The following is a 14248-nucleotide window of genomic DNA, read 5'->3' on the forward strand; positions in this document are numbered from 1 at the left end:
CCCCGGCGGATACGGTGGTTGAAACCGAGGCCTTTTTATAGTTTTATTACCGATGAGATTGACTAAATAGTAAAAAAACAACGAAAAACCTCTAAACCCACATTGAAATTGTAGGCAGAGCCCATCATGATACTGCCATCATTTTTTGCATAGGGGAAACAAAGTCTGAAATCTTCATTGTTCACAAAGACTACTGGAAAGATGTGAAGCAGGATCAGGCTCATTTCTAACATGCTTGTGTCAGATACGTAAGTGCATTATAAAAATTGTTGCTATGTACACGTCACAGCAAAATTCTCGTCGCAAGAAATTCTTTTTTTCACTGTTAGTCTTACCATTGATATACGCTGATGGTCACAGCGTTGGTTAGTTGTAAGGATCAAAGTGGCAATTTCGCTACTGTACAACGCCCAGAAGAAATTCTCAAAAACGCAACACGATTCTCATTTTGAGAGTTTTTTGCCGCCTCAGTTGAAATATCAAAGCAAGGTAAAGTCGCGTGTACATGTACTTGAGACTGCCCAAAATGCAACAAAAAAGAGAACGAAAATTTAGGTTGAGCCTTACATGGTTTAGCTACATTTCTGATGTTCTTTTTTTCTCTCTTAGTTCTTTCTTTCGAAATGAGCTGACTTTTTCTTGAAGCTGAGGTGGAACACTCAAGTATGTGGTGGAATTGTGGTCAATAATTGTAAGCGGACCAGATGACGTGGCTAGCTGCATCTAGCATTTGCAGACCGTATGGTTTTGCATGAATCATAATAGCATGATAGGTAGCCTTACCCTGAGATTGGCGCAGCCTGATGCATACAAATACTGTGCCGGTTCCTTTGGCCAACGGGTTGTGTCGCCCATCCCCTCTCAATTTGTGCAAAGAATCAAAGACCTATGAAATGAAGGTCCCAAGGAGAATCAGTACCGACAGATCTGCTGCTTGGTTTACCATATTGGCTTCCGTTGTGGCTGTGATCTGCTGGAGCATTTTCTTTGCCGGGTGCACTTCGTCATCTACATCCGAACACCTCTACCTGATGGAAGTAAGCGTGCCTAGGAATAATTCGCATACTCAGCTAATATCGCGTAGGTCAACCTGAAGGGCTTTCCAGAAATACGGGGGAGCTCCATTGGTCAGGGATTCTCGCAGCTTCTTCCTCGCGCCCTCCCAATCGGCGTTAGTCCCAAGGAAATACCAACAGAGATTGGATCAGCCACCTCGGGCATAGCAAGCACGGTGGAAAACACGCCCCAGGAAGTCGCGGGTGCGGCAGAGAACATTGCTAGCGAGATCAAGTTACATCTGCCAGACTATTATCGCGTTGGCCTTTGGGGATACTGCAGCGGAGATGACGATCAAAAGGCCGTGTGCTCTCACCCGAGCCTATCATTCTACTTCGACCTATCCGCGATTCTACGATCAGCCTCCCCACTCGTCGACCATATACTACGCGATAAAGGGGATCACGGTATTAGTGGCTATGCAAGGCTTTCTCATGGCATCACCTGCATGTGCATCCTGGGGCTCATAGTGACCGTTTTAGCAATAGTGCTTGGCGTATGGAGGGAGTTTTACGGTGGACACAAGAAGCTACTCACAGCGTTCCATATGGTGAGTTATGAAACTCTAATTCATTTGAAACCTACTGACTTCTCAGTGCTCGTTGGCTCTAGTCACGGCGGCTACCATCGGCGTGACCACAATGTATGGCATTCTCAGTCATACTATCAACAATTTTCTCGGTGACCTCGGTGGCCAAGCGCGGGTGGGGGGATCCATGCTCGCCCTTCTTTGGATGGCGACGTTTTTCTCTCTGGGAGCCTTTTCGGTTAGTTTCGTCCGGTTCTTTCGGCGCGACTTTTAAATAATGCAAGATGCGGACTAAGGGGGAAGGGAAGTGATTCTGCGCTCCTAGCGAGACCTTGATGGATTTGAAAGCCCTCTTTCACTGTATAGCGTCTTGCTACAGTTCATCGACGCCAATTCCGCCGAAGTAACAGGGGAGTGTATGGGAATGAGACCTAAAAGCTTTTTGGATTTCATACGTTTATTATTTCATTTGGAGGATATACTGCTTGGTCAGATTTATCACTGTAGTAGCGTGTTAGGGTTGGTAAGCTGCTGAAATTTGATCGTTGTTGGCCAAGAGTCAGGATTATACCAGCATCTTTAAACATACGCGACTGTCTAGTGGTCACTTCTAATTCAAATTATTTCCTTGTGCTGTTCTCTTTGAATGTGATGTAAATTGCTAATTTAGACGAAGGGAACACCAGTCTGTTGGGCTATGACTGCATTCTCGGTATCGCAAGACTGTCGTTCCTCGTAGCAGCCCGACCATGACAGCGTAGCCATTGATGGCGGAGAGAAATCACTCAACACAATTGCCGCAGCAAAATCGATAGACGGAGCAGCTGATCTTGTCTTTCGAGCAAACTGCCGCGCGTCGATAGCAATTGCAGGTTTTGACGATTTGACACGGTTTCCAACTATATTCAAAGACCTCCAAAGGCCGCTTCATTCTTGCTGGCTAGCTCATGAAACAGAGGTGGTGTCCTGCTTCCTTGAAGCCGGAACGATCTCTTTCAGGGTCTGCCGGAACTCAAGAACGAACTTATCTTCTATGGCTTGGAATACACCTCCAAGAGCTCTGCGCAGGGAAGCTTGCTGTAATATTTCAGCTTGGAGGGTTTTGCGATTGTGGGCTCGCCGGCTTCCTTTCGTCTGCAACACTGGGGCTGGCGAGCGGTCTATTTGCGCTCGGTGCGTCTGCGGCAGGATATAGTCTAGGAGAATCCAGAATTCATAGAGTTTTTTGGCCTCGCAATTCCCACTCAATAACCACACCAGTCCAATCGCGTTATTTACCATTTCTAAAAGAGAGTTGCGGTTCTGAGAGATACGGTGCACCGCAGCATGGCGAATGGCACAAATTGGCTCGTGCCAGTTCGGCGGAGGCTTTTGTTTTTGTGGAAATGCAGACAGCGGAAGCTTTCGAAAATGTCTCTTCAAAAATGGAAATAGCCTGTGCAATTCCGGCTCCTCTGCACAGGACCATCCATTCGCCTCAGCCTCCTTTGGTAGCCACTGCTGCACGAAGCGAAAAGCTTCGGCTTCCAAATACCGCTGGAGGGCGAGGAGAACAAGATGTTGAACACGAAACGGGACGTATGCGATGGGTAAGTCGACCAGATCGTATATATCATGCATGACCTCTGGGCAAGAAATGCTGTTAGCATGAGAAGTAGAATAATATGTAGGAGTAGAATGATGTCGCACCAAAGGTCTTCTTTGTTCGTAGGCAACCGAGGGATTTTTGCATCTGGCAGGAGCTTGACGCTCGAGTGTCAGTGAAGACCGTCTATGGGGTGGAATCACTTACCTGGTCTCATTTTGGCATGGAATGAAACCGATGAGAGGTGATATCTCTTCTGCCTGGTCATTTTTTGGAGTTGCATGGTCGTCATGCCGCTGGTATCGTCTGATCCGCTTCCGGTTTTTGCCCATATTGGACAACGCGATCGCTTGTCATACAAAGTAAGCAATTTGGGATATTGATCAAGCGTTGGTTGCTGCGCTCAGTCTGAGTGAAAAGCGCACATTTTCAGCGGAGACAATGCCACACTTGACAAGAGCTAGGATATTCTTTGACTAGACTTTATGTGCTGAAAGCGAGTTTGAAAATTCGCACGACTGCAGCTGGCGGCGTGACCTCGCGTTACACCTGAATGCAAGCTTTGGGACACTAATTTCCAATTTTGTCTGTCCAAACTTTGTGGTACACAAAAGGTGAAAGAACAGTTGAGCATGTTGACCGAACGGTCGACAAACAAGGTCGACGGCCATCTTGACTGGTAAGGTGACTGTTGAATCAACACGTTGATAATGGATGGTTTTCATCAAAACGGATGAGGATATCTTCCGTTACTGCAACAGCAATCTGGAGTCTCTTTATGATGCCGAGTTTGAGTACATACTTGTTTGAAGTCTCATTGAATGACTACAAAATCGCTGATTCAAGTTGACCTCCAACTTGTAAATCTTCTGTGTGGTGAGATATCTTGAGATCGGTATTTTATTTCATAATTGAGAATATGTCTCATTGCAAAGTTCCCGAATGGGGGTCATTGAAGACGCAACACAATCTCGAGCTCCAAAGGAAACGCAGCACTCTAATTCGCAACGGGAAAGCGAGATGTCTCTTTAACGATAGTTTGTGATCAATCTGTGCACAAAACAGGCAGGATCTAACAGCATCCGACCACTCGCGTGATCAGTCCACGGGCTAGATACCTGGGCGTGAAAGGGTAGAGCCCTCGCGAGCGGTCGCACCAGCAGTCGGAATGATGGCACGCGGATTTCCATTGCAATAAGGCGAAGTATGTCGAATATCTGTGCCTGCAAGCGGTGAAGATTCTCCAGGAAAGTCTCGACTCGCGGCAAGAGAAAGATATCCTGCGCAATCATCTCTCCGGTGCACGGATCCAGTCGTAGAAGACGAAACTCGAGGACATGTGCCATCTGAAGGTCGCTCATGGGTAGCATCAAATGAAACATCTCATCAATGGATGCTGCAATCGAGAGGGGATTTGGGCCCGGCCACCCAAAAAAGAAAGAAGCCGAGGAGTCAGAATAAAGCAAACAATCGGTCGTGGAGGAGTGGCAATTTGTCGCCTCTGAGGGTTCCTCGGTAAGCAGCTCGCCATCAGACTCAACGTCAGGTGGGCCAGCTGACACGGTGCATATTCCCCTCGAGATCTCGTCGAGGTCCAAGTCCAGATCAATTTCATCACGGCAAGGCTGACTGACGTTGAATGTCAGGCGACGCAAGTTGATCATGTCTGAACAACTCATTCTTGTAAAATCCTTACAGGAAAAGGGATAGCGACCGAAATATATGAATGAATTTCTCAAGGATAGGAATGAGTTGGTAAATTTGGATATCTTTCTGTCAGGACACCCTCTCCTTTAAATAATTCGCTTGGCAGGCGGACGAACCCCATGGCTTGGTATGGCACGGCCCTTTCTTGGCTCATCAAAATTTACAGATCTTGCCAGGTGCCCTCGGGCTCTTATTCAAAGACATCTACAGATTGAAAAGTACGGCAGGTATCCTAGCAGAGATTCTGTTTTCTTATTTGGGAAGGGCTACTTGGATAACCCGCGCGAATACATCACATACAAAAAGGTACGGACAAGCAATCAGGCTTTCTCAGCAAGGTAATCCTGCCTTGAACAGACCAGTCTTCCAAACCATTTATTCCGCCTCCATTATCACATCGTCCAGATCTCCGCACTCACATTGACGCCATATATCCATGATGCCCATGATTTGCTGTCGCGAGGACTCGAACGCACGATCGAAAGCCTCCAACTTGATCTTCAGCTCTTCCGCACGTATGCTGAGATCGTGCTTCTCTGTCTGAGTATGATCTATAGCCTCACGCAAACTATGGTTCTCCCGCACAAGCTGGACCTCCCGCATTTGCTTAGAAACACAGGATTCCCACAAGCGTCGGTATAGACCGACGAGTCGAGCCGCTTGAAAGGCTAGTTTGGGGTCACTGATCTCGAGATCAGCCAAAGTTTCTTGTATGTCTTCGAATGGCTGTTTAAGGATCGTGCGGGAGCTACCCGGAATGCTGTTGTCTGGCACCGTCTGAGACACATTAGAATCTAACGAAGAAACGATGGGGCTCAAATAGTTTTTGATGTAGAACGTACCTGCTGGTCGGGAATTTCTTTTGCAGGTTGTTCCTGCATCATAGTAGAAGACGGGCTCTCGTTGGGGTCGGTGGCATGACGAGGAGAGGCGATATTGGGAAGAGGGTCCATGGTGCGAGTTAACGAAATACTGAGTTGCAAAGGTAGATGAAATGAGAATTAAGGCGATAGATGTTCATCTTATATTTGCTTGTGCAGTGTGTTCGAACTCATACCATGGTTCAAGCACAGGCTACTGCACACGAAAAATTTGAATTTAGTTGACGCAACTGTTGGTCAACTCTTCTCCCATTTGTTTACTCACCGACAACTCACCAGACCTTTCTTTTCGACAGTCATCTGAGTCAATTAGTTTAGACCGGACGTGCTGATGCAACAGACAATATGCGACACTGTCTTGGAAACTAATTTTATTGTACTCAAGTGCACATAACGAATCGTCGTGGACAATGTGAGGGGTGTTCACAGAAAAAACCTTCGACCTACGATTGAGCTACTGACTATGCGATCATTTGAATATCACAGTAAGAAACACTTTTGATTTTCTCGGTCGTTCGACCCTACGTTGGCGTGCACTCGAACATAAATGCCCCCTTTCCGCCATGATTGTTTCTCCCCACGCTCGTGAAAATGGTCAATATAAAGCTCTGGCTGATAGGAGTATCGCTGCTTCTTTCCATCGCGGTATGTTAGCCACATTCCTTCATTGTCCGAGTAATGATCCGTGACAGGCCTCTAGCCCAATCTTCTCGCCCACGGTCTCTTATTACGCAGTCAGTTTTGGGTATCTCTTCATCCACCTCATGAAACTAATTCTCTTCCTAGAATGGGATTGTGAGAGCCACGCCACTTCCAGAAAGGACCCACAAAGGGCAAAGTGAGACACCGGCACATGCACACAGTACTAAGCATCGGAAAACACGTGGACACCGGCATTGGCATTTGCGATAGGCGGTCACTTTGATATTTACTAAAAAAATGGCTCGTCGCTAGACTGGCCCTCAATTGAGCTTTTGAGTGCGTTTTGACTGGCTTATTCAATGTTGTTAAGTAGACTGTCAACAAAGTTGAAGGAGGTTTGATGATTGAGGCCTCATGACAGGGTTATTGGATTAGGAAACTATGCTGTGTGAACTAGTTACACATATACTCGTCGAGGAAATAGAGACTTTCCACCAAAATGGACGATTGCTATCGCCATGATCTATCGAAAGCAGAGGAGTTGCATAACAAGGCTAGCGAGCTCTTTCCCATCATGAGCATTGCTGGCGATAAAATGTTCCTGCCTTTTGTTAGAATCTTTTAGACATGGGAAGCATGAATGGGGCTGCAAGTACCATTTGAAGTGCCAGAATTGACTTTGCCGATGTGGCAACAGCCAGGAATTGGCTTGCAGCACACCTGATCGGCCAATGTGCGATGCGAGTTTCTTCGCTCTCCTGATCTTTGTGCATGAGCTGCAAGGCCAGTGATGGAATCATTGACAGGTACGCCTGCTCAGCCTGATCTGGCGTGCAGTCTACACAGAGCTCTAAGCGTGCTGGAGAATGTCAGTCTGAATCACTACCAAGGGCGGTTGACGCACCGATCTTGACAGCTCCGTCCAGTCCAAGTAGAAAATCCCCGCAACCAAGCGATTGATGAGTGAGTCCAAATGAGTGCAAATATTGCATCCCACTGATGACCTACAGGACATGGATCAGGATACGCCGCGTAAACAATGTTGCCTGACATACCTGAGACAATATAGCGCTCAGCTCCTTTTCATTCGGACGAACCTGGGGAGCCTCTGAAACCAACCCTAGAGTGAAGGGCAAGTCATCTAGCAAGAAGAATCCAGAATCATCGTGTAGATAGCATTCATGGAGTCTCAGTACATTGGCATGCTCTAGGTGACCGAATCGGTCGATCAAACGGCGAGCGTCCTGCCTCTGATACTTTCGAATGGCCACAATGCGGGATCGGTGTGTGCGTCGGCTAGCAAAGATGACTTCGCCGGCAAGATCCGCGTGAAAGATTTCTTGATAGGTGTCCCATGGACGTTCGTGCCGCACAAGAAATGCGGAGTTGAGATCAGCGATGGCTAGGAGACGGGGAAGGCAAAGAGTCTTCGGCGCGCCTGTAACGACTTTTGATGTACGAGTAAAAATGCTTGGCGAGTGAGAAGATTTTTGTGCGCGGCCGGGACGCACTGTCTTTGAAAAGACTGGCGCAATTCCAAGTTCTTTCCCTTGAATGGCACGAAAGTCGAAAGCAAGATGCTTGTTAAAAGTATCCATGTTTGAGCTCCACAGACCGACCGAACGCTTCGCAGTCAAGATCTGCCTTAGGTAAAGGGTATATAAGCGTGACCAACATTGTCACAAGGAAGAGAGCCAGCAATTCTGACATAGTTGATGGATGAATGTCCCTAGCACACTATGCCTTTCGTATTTTCTACGTTCTATAAAAATGAGGCGAAAAGAATGTGGTGCCTTGTCGTGAGGATGCTCCGAGCATCAAGGAACATCTTTGAGGTAGGCATTTAGTATAATTATGAGGCTTTGACAAATCTTTCACTTTAATATTTCTTTACCTGGTCAGAAATCAATTTCTGTTCTCGGCTGAAAAGAGCGGCAAGTTTTAAGCTTGTGGCGAAAGACCTTTGACGCCGCGCAGCTGAATCTCCCCTGCAGAGCTCTTGTTCGATTCGGTGTCTGAGTCTTTATTCCTCGATTGTTAGAACGACTTGCTTGGAGAGATGAGTATAATTCTGTTTGAAGGAAAGTAGGATAGCATACACAGGAAAGGTCTCATTTTAAAGAGAAGAAAGAACAGCTCCTCGGCACACATCATGACCCTTCGAGTTTCGAGAAAAACATGGCTAGACAAGCTTATGCCTTTCAAGAAATCTATCGTCATACCTGCCCAATAAGCTTCTTTTCACTGACGTGGCTGCGCACTCTGCCGGGTAGAGCGACGACGACCACCCGTCGCTTCCCTTCCCGCCCTTCCCGCGTCCCTGACGTTTTGAGATAGCGTTTCCACAGCTGCCAATCGCTTGCTGAGATCCTCCAACAAATGGTTTGTCGATTCATTCCATATATTTTGCTCATGCAGAGCACTTTCGAGGCCACTAAGAAGTTGTCAGCAGTGTTTGGGACGGTCCAGCTTCCTCACTTACTTCATCCGATTATCTAGACTTCGGTCAGGTTAGCTATTGGTCTCAAGAAAGGAAAACGGGGGCATACTCGGCTAGACACTGGATGGCAATGATACTGTCTGTTGCATCAATCGCCTCGGCATTCTGAGGTAAAGGGAAGGCTGCTGCCAACCCTTTGGTGGGGGCGGAATGTTCATTGCCCGGCGATTGCTCTCCCTCATCACTTCCGACGTGGGACTCACGCTCGTCTGCCTCACCTTGGAAGGAAGGATCATCTACTGTGGTGTCACCACTCAAGGCACTTCCAGAGCCATCGGAATCACAAGATGAGAGCGAGAGAGCACGCTGCAATCTCTGGCGGAGACGCTGTCGCCGGTCGGCAGTCGAGTCGTTAGAATACGCATTCATTTTTGTAGGCAGTCAAGAAATGAACTCTCTTTACTGATTAGAAAATGCAGCCGGTAAATGATTGCTCTTTATACGAAAGAAGTGGCAACCGCATTTTGTTAAGTGAGTCACGCATGCACATAATGCCTTTGAGGGATTCTATGGGACCGTGTTCGCTCCTGCAATGGGCCGTCAGGAGATGAAATAAACTCAAATTTCCAGAAAGTGTGGTCCCTGGATAATTTCCTTTGATTTGATGCTGGTGAGTCAACGAGATTGCTGAGTGCCCATGTGTGGACTCAACAGCGGCCAACTGTGGAGCCATTGCAAATCACATTGGGAACCGACATGGATGATAGACACGAGCTAATTCAGTCAACATCACTTTTAACCCGACTCATCGTCTAATTTGTCTTTGGAGGGTAAATGAGTGACCCACTCGAGGCATAGTTCGATAGAACTACCAATGTTGCGCCATCGCGAGTAATCCACGGGCTGTCTATGTATTGGTCTGCAGTGAATCCACAATATTTATTATTAGCCTACAGGAAAATAGAAAATAGGCCGCAAAAATATTATCATTGATTTGAGCTGCGTGGTGAAGGCCAGCGAGAACAACTGCACATATCGCAAGTACCAAAGTCTCAGCAAGAAGGGTGATGCCCTTTTTTAGATAGCGTGGGATAAAATAGTCGTCAACTTAACGTCAACTCTGATTTCTGAGCCAAAGTGCAGACCAATCAAAGTCTACCCATATCCCCCCTTTGGCAGCAGTCTAGTGTCCGGTGAGTTTCAAAACTTATTTTCAGTATTTAAATCATGGATACCTTGGCTTGCCAGGCTCCAGGGCGTGTGTTAAATATCAATCTCTCTTTACTGCTCTGGTGTTTGACGACCCATCTTCCTACCCCAAGTTTCCTTCTCTCACCAGGCATTTATCATTCTCATTGCTCCTTTGGCCATGGCGCGAGGGAATAGCTGCAAGCAGGATCAAACCAGTCATCACTCGTTGCGAGCAAGACCGTTAATTAATAAAGCTCGATCAGTATCAAATGTTTCAATCCGGTCGGCGTCTCCAGTTTCGACCGTTCGAGGCGCCAAGTCTAGCATTTTAAAGCGGCATCACAGTGTGAGTCGCTTTTCTCGGACCCTGCGAGACCTGATTGATTCAATCTTGTGGCGCTCTATCAGCCTTTGGCCTTCTATTGACAGCACATAGGGTTCTTCCGCGAAAGGCTCCCACAAACATGGCAAAATCGACCGTCAGAAATACTCTGATCTCCTTTCTGAGGTCCAGACTGAGATGGAGAGGGAAGCGGATGAGCAGCTAGCTAGGGCCACGTCACGTTTTCAGGCAGAAAAGGCACAGGATGTGAAAATAATGGAACAGATTATCGCCGAAAAAGACAGTCTCTCAGCCAAGAATTTACAGGCCGAGGGTGAGGTTTCTCACCTGAAGCAAGAGCTGGAAGCACAGGCCCTGGCCACGCAAGGCCAAGTGAGCTGGAGCGAGATACAGTCAACCTTGTACCAAGCTCATAGTCAGTTGGTATCGACAGCTACTGGGCTTTGGAGCTCGATCGAAGCCATCCAGAATCGCCAGCTAGCAACATTCCTGCCTGGGTCAAGTGCCATGGATTGCAATTGGCTCAATCTGGGTGGAACACCCAACCTTACTGGGTCCGATACTTTCGCGTCACTCTACAACTCACAGGCTGCTCAACAAGACGAGCAGGCAATCAACTGAGACAGCCACACTCATTGATGGTGATTCCTTTGCAGACGGGTATGCTTCTGATGCGGTCTTCACTGGATTGAATTGAGATAATAATGATGGAACAGGTATTTTGAGCCTCGCCGAACACATTACCACCATGGATTCATCCAATACTGCTTGAAGAATGTGGTCAAAATATCTTTCTATTGAACGTCTAAAAGCCCGCATTTGACCTAAATGAGTGGGACACCAGACAGTAGCTTTTTTTAAATGGGAGTAAAATGGCTGGAATGACAAAATACAGAATGATCCAATTCCTGACACGGAAGATTTTATGGAGTACATATCATGAAAAGAGAATGTCATTCCTGCCTATTTGAATGTTGTTACAAATGACTTGTTCTGTCCGCATGTGCCATTCATCTTGCATGTAGTACAGTCACAAAATCAAAACCCCCAATCGCTGGGCTCCGCCAAAGCGGTAAACACACTCCCAGGTCCGGTCATTTCCTCCTATGATCAAGTCGTGTGTAGTCTGCTGGCATCAGTGTCGGATCTGTGATATGGATCAGCATGGTAAAAATTCAAAGCAATCTCAACAGGCATCTTACTAGTGAATGATCTTTTCGACTTTGTAGTCACTGCGGTCTGATTTATGTGTGGCGGATTCCTGAGCCATTGGTTGGTTGAACGCCTCAGTCGCTTTCTCTTCTTCGAAATTTTGCAGTTTGCACACTTTGGCGCCTCGGATTCATTGACAATTAGCGTTTTGCCAGCGTCGCGGCGTTTTCGAAGGATGTGGTGCTTTTTCCCTCGTAGAGACTCGACGCTTCGTCTTACATGATACTGCTGCCAATAGGCAATCGACAAAGCTTTCCAGGTCAAGTCTCGATTAGATTCGAGCCAGGGAAGGAGGTTCTCCTCCTCCCAGGCTGACCAGCCGACTGCATTATGGGGCGTCATCATGCAACTGAGGAGTAGCGTTTATGACCGTTTGGCGGTAAGCAAGTGATTGAAATGGGGATGAAGATGTTCTTACCCAGGGGTGTTCTCATGGGTGAGCAGTTGCGGCTTTATGGAGAATCGCAATTGACAAGCAATTCATTCTTTGGTCGGTCGCTCAAAAAGTACTCCTGGTGGGCGCGATGTTGCATCAAGGTCCATGGTTGACCTCTTGCAGCCTCTTGGCAGAGCTGAACAGAATCGGACGCGACTTGTTGAACAAACGGAGTGGCAATCACTCAATAGCGCCCTGAAGCGGGATCAACATTCGATCTACGCATTAGAGTTGTTACACTGAATTCTACGGAAAGAAAGGGTTGTCGACTCTGTTGTTAAAAAAAACTATTGTCTATCGAGGCTGGCTTGAATTTGAAATAACAAGCATCAAAATATCCCGCGAATTAGACGGGGACCTCGCCTAAGTGGCTTTCACTAGTACAGGATCAGAGATCTGGATAGCTTAACCATTCTCCAACTTCCAGTCTAGAAGCCTTGACCGGTACATTGTGTGAAGAAAATTAACTCATTGAATGGGAGGATCCTTTGATCGGAAATACCCCCCGCAGTAGACACCTGGGAGGCAGGAAGTTTGAAGACAGTTCGTGGAAAGCTATGTGGTAAAATTAGGATACAAAGCGGGTCACTCTGGACTGTGGACGGCGATCCGTTGACTTGGCAGTGGGTTGTCGGAACCATGGGCCGTACACTTATCGTGACCGTAATCAATATGATATAATTCCGGTTACGTCACACCTGTAGGTCTGCCGTATGCAGTGTCAACCCTGGCATGAAGAGAAATCACAAATTTCTCGAGAATTAGCAACGCTTCCAGATCTCAAAACAGGTCCACTGACTGCAAGGCTAGTAGAGAGAAAGGCAGGTACTAAGCATTTGTCTTTTGACTATGAGGGAGACTATTCCAAATGTCACAACCATGGACGCGCTGTGAATTGACTTTGTCCGGACCCAGCGTCAATCAAATTTTGACGCCCGGGATTCATCCAGGGTGGCCCCAATGACTCGGGACAATTATTGGTCTACTATTATGTAATTGAAGTCAATATTCCAGCCTGAAGAACTCTGAAGATGAAGGACTTAAAATATTGAATGAAGGCAGGATATGCTAGTGAAAGTCCCCCACGTTCTTTCGCCCTCATTACCTCCACGCAAGTGCCTCATCACGAAGGACCAGCTAAATCGCTCACAGGGAGTATGCACGGGCATCTAGTCGCAGAATTTATTTTCCGGTGCTTATCGCGGGAAGTGGGTACTCAGGTCACTGCCAGGCTCGGGGAGAAACTAACCGAAGATTGAGTTATGGATCTGGACCGCGTTCACATCGAGTATCCACTACGCCACTCCGCTCAGCACAAAACGTTTGTTGCAGCTTAGCTGTGGAGGGTAGGAGAGTTTTGAATGCCGATATCATCTATTACTATGGCAAAGATTGCTGCTAATGGCCTAAGTGGCAGAAACAGTCATGATGGATTCCAGTACAATTACTCGTAATTGTGCAATGTGTGCTAAGGGTGACCACTCCTCGTTCTATCAAGCCCCAGACTGTTAGTGATCCTGACCCCCCACCTTGCTTCGCCGCACTGAAGTCTCATGTCAAGTTAGGATCAATCGAGTGCTGTGGCTGAAGAAAGGATTCGTGGACGGGAAAGTCGAGGGCGCTTTGGTCAGGCCAGCCTCCGTCGGCCAATCCGGACTCTGGCACATAAGGAAGCTGCGGTCCACTCACTGGATTGTTGACCATGCTCCAGAGTAGAGCATTCGCCGCAGCGACCTCGCCAATCGCATGCTGTGAGGCTAGCTGATTCTCCTGCTGCTGGATTTGTGCTTGCATGTTGGCAGCCATGAGATTCATCTGCTGATGCAACTCATGCAGTTCGTTTTTCAGGCGTCGTGCTTCAGAAGAGATTCTCTCATTCTCCACCACTTGCTGCTGGATTTTGGCGGCATTCTCGGCCCTATCGGCGTGAAGACGTTGTATTTCCAATTGCATGCCGGCGATCTGTGCGTCCTTTTCGCCAAGTGCCTGATAGAACTCTTCCTCGCATGCATTTGTGACAGGAAAGCATTTCTGGTACATTGCCTTGCGGTATTCTCTGCTCTCCCGTGATTTTACACGATCCTAGATGTCATTTCGGTCAGCGAATGTGCACAGAGAGCAAGAATTAAGAACAATTATCCACGAGTCCTGCGAACGAGCGTGATCTCAAAAATATGGAGGATGGCGACTGACCAACTTGTTACTCGGTACGCCCGCGGCCATGAT

The 14248-nt window shown here is 47.4% G+C and overlaps 9 protein-coding genes across 9 annotated transcripts; 2 read left to right on the forward strand and 7 right to left on the reverse strand.

Annotated features, from left to right (window-relative positions):
* Positions 1–893: 893 nt before the first annotated feature.
* Positions 894–1859, forward strand: N7478_010606 (SUR7/PalI family protein; the record flags this gene model as incomplete). The annotated part of the gene is made up of 3 exons (XM_056926820.1): positions 894–1037; positions 1085–1606; positions 1653–1859. 3 exons carry the CDS (start codon positions 894–896, stop codon positions 1857–1859), a joined length of 873 nt encoding a protein of 290 aa, XP_056776190.1.
* A 671-nt stretch (positions 1860–2530) lies between these two features.
* Positions 2531–3387, reverse strand: N7478_010607 (uncharacterized protein; the record flags this gene model as incomplete). Its single annotated transcript, XM_056926821.1, has 2 exons — positions 2531–3210; positions 3378–3387. The coding sequence occupies 2 exons, from the start codon at positions 3385–3387 to the stop codon at positions 2531–2533; spliced, it is 690 nt and encodes a 229-aa protein (XP_056776191.1).
* An 811-nt stretch (positions 3388–4198) lies between these two features.
* On the reverse strand, positions 4199–4834 carry N7478_010608 (uncharacterized protein; the record flags this gene model as incomplete). Its single annotated transcript, XM_056926822.1, has 1 exon — positions 4199–4834. One exon carries the CDS (start codon positions 4832–4834, stop codon positions 4199–4201), a length of 636 nt encoding a protein of 211 aa, XP_056776192.1.
* A 418-nt stretch (positions 4835–5252) lies between these two features.
* N7478_010609 (uncharacterized protein) lies at positions 5253–5830 on the reverse strand (the record flags this gene model as incomplete). The annotated part of the gene is made up of 2 exons (XM_056926823.1): positions 5253–5603; positions 5720–5830. The coding sequence occupies 2 exons, from the start codon at positions 5828–5830 to the stop codon at positions 5253–5255; spliced, it is 462 nt and encodes a 153-aa protein (XP_056776193.1).
* Positions 5831–6923: 1093 nt separating this feature from the next.
* On the reverse strand, positions 6924–7998 carry N7478_010610 (uncharacterized protein; the record flags this gene model as incomplete). Its single annotated transcript, XM_056926824.1, has 4 exons — positions 6924–7001; positions 7057–7259; positions 7305–7404; positions 7456–7998. 4 exons carry the CDS (start codon positions 7996–7998, stop codon positions 6924–6926), a joined length of 924 nt encoding a protein of 307 aa, XP_056776194.1.
* Positions 7999–8641: 643 nt separating this feature from the next.
* N7478_010611 (uncharacterized protein) lies at positions 8642–9269 on the reverse strand (the record flags this gene model as incomplete). Its single annotated transcript, XM_056926825.1, has 3 exons — positions 8642–8834; positions 8883–8900; positions 8950–9269. 3 exons carry the CDS (start codon positions 9267–9269, stop codon positions 8642–8644), a joined length of 531 nt encoding a protein of 176 aa, XP_056776195.1.
* A 1282-nt stretch (positions 9270–10551) lies between these two features.
* On the forward strand, positions 10552–10995 carry N7478_010612 (uncharacterized protein; the record flags this gene model as incomplete). The annotated part of the gene is made up of 1 exon (XM_056926826.1): positions 10552–10995. One exon carries the CDS (start codon positions 10552–10554, stop codon positions 10993–10995), a length of 444 nt encoding a protein of 147 aa, XP_056776196.1.
* Positions 10996–11484: 489 nt separating this feature from the next.
* N7478_010613 (uncharacterized protein) lies at positions 11485–11928 on the reverse strand (the record flags this gene model as incomplete). The annotated part of the gene is made up of 1 exon (XM_056926827.1): positions 11485–11928. The coding sequence occupies one exon, from the start codon at positions 11926–11928 to the stop codon at positions 11485–11487; it is 444 nt and encodes a 147-aa protein (XP_056776197.1).
* Positions 11929–13573: 1645 nt separating this feature from the next.
* N7478_010614 (uncharacterized protein) lies at positions 13574–14062 on the reverse strand (the record flags this gene model as incomplete). The annotated part of the gene is made up of 1 exon (XM_056926828.1): positions 13574–14062. One exon carries the CDS (start codon positions 14060–14062, stop codon positions 13574–13576), a length of 489 nt encoding a protein of 162 aa, XP_056776198.1.
* Positions 14063–14248: the final 186 nt, after the last annotated feature.

Source organism: Penicillium angulare (genome assembly GCF_028827245.1).
Source record: "Penicillium angulare strain IBT 27051 chromosome Unknown utg000007l_segment0_segment0, whole genome shotgun sequence".
Lineage (NCBI taxonomy): Eukaryota > Fungi > Ascomycota > Eurotiomycetes > Eurotiales > Aspergillaceae > Penicillium > Penicillium angulare.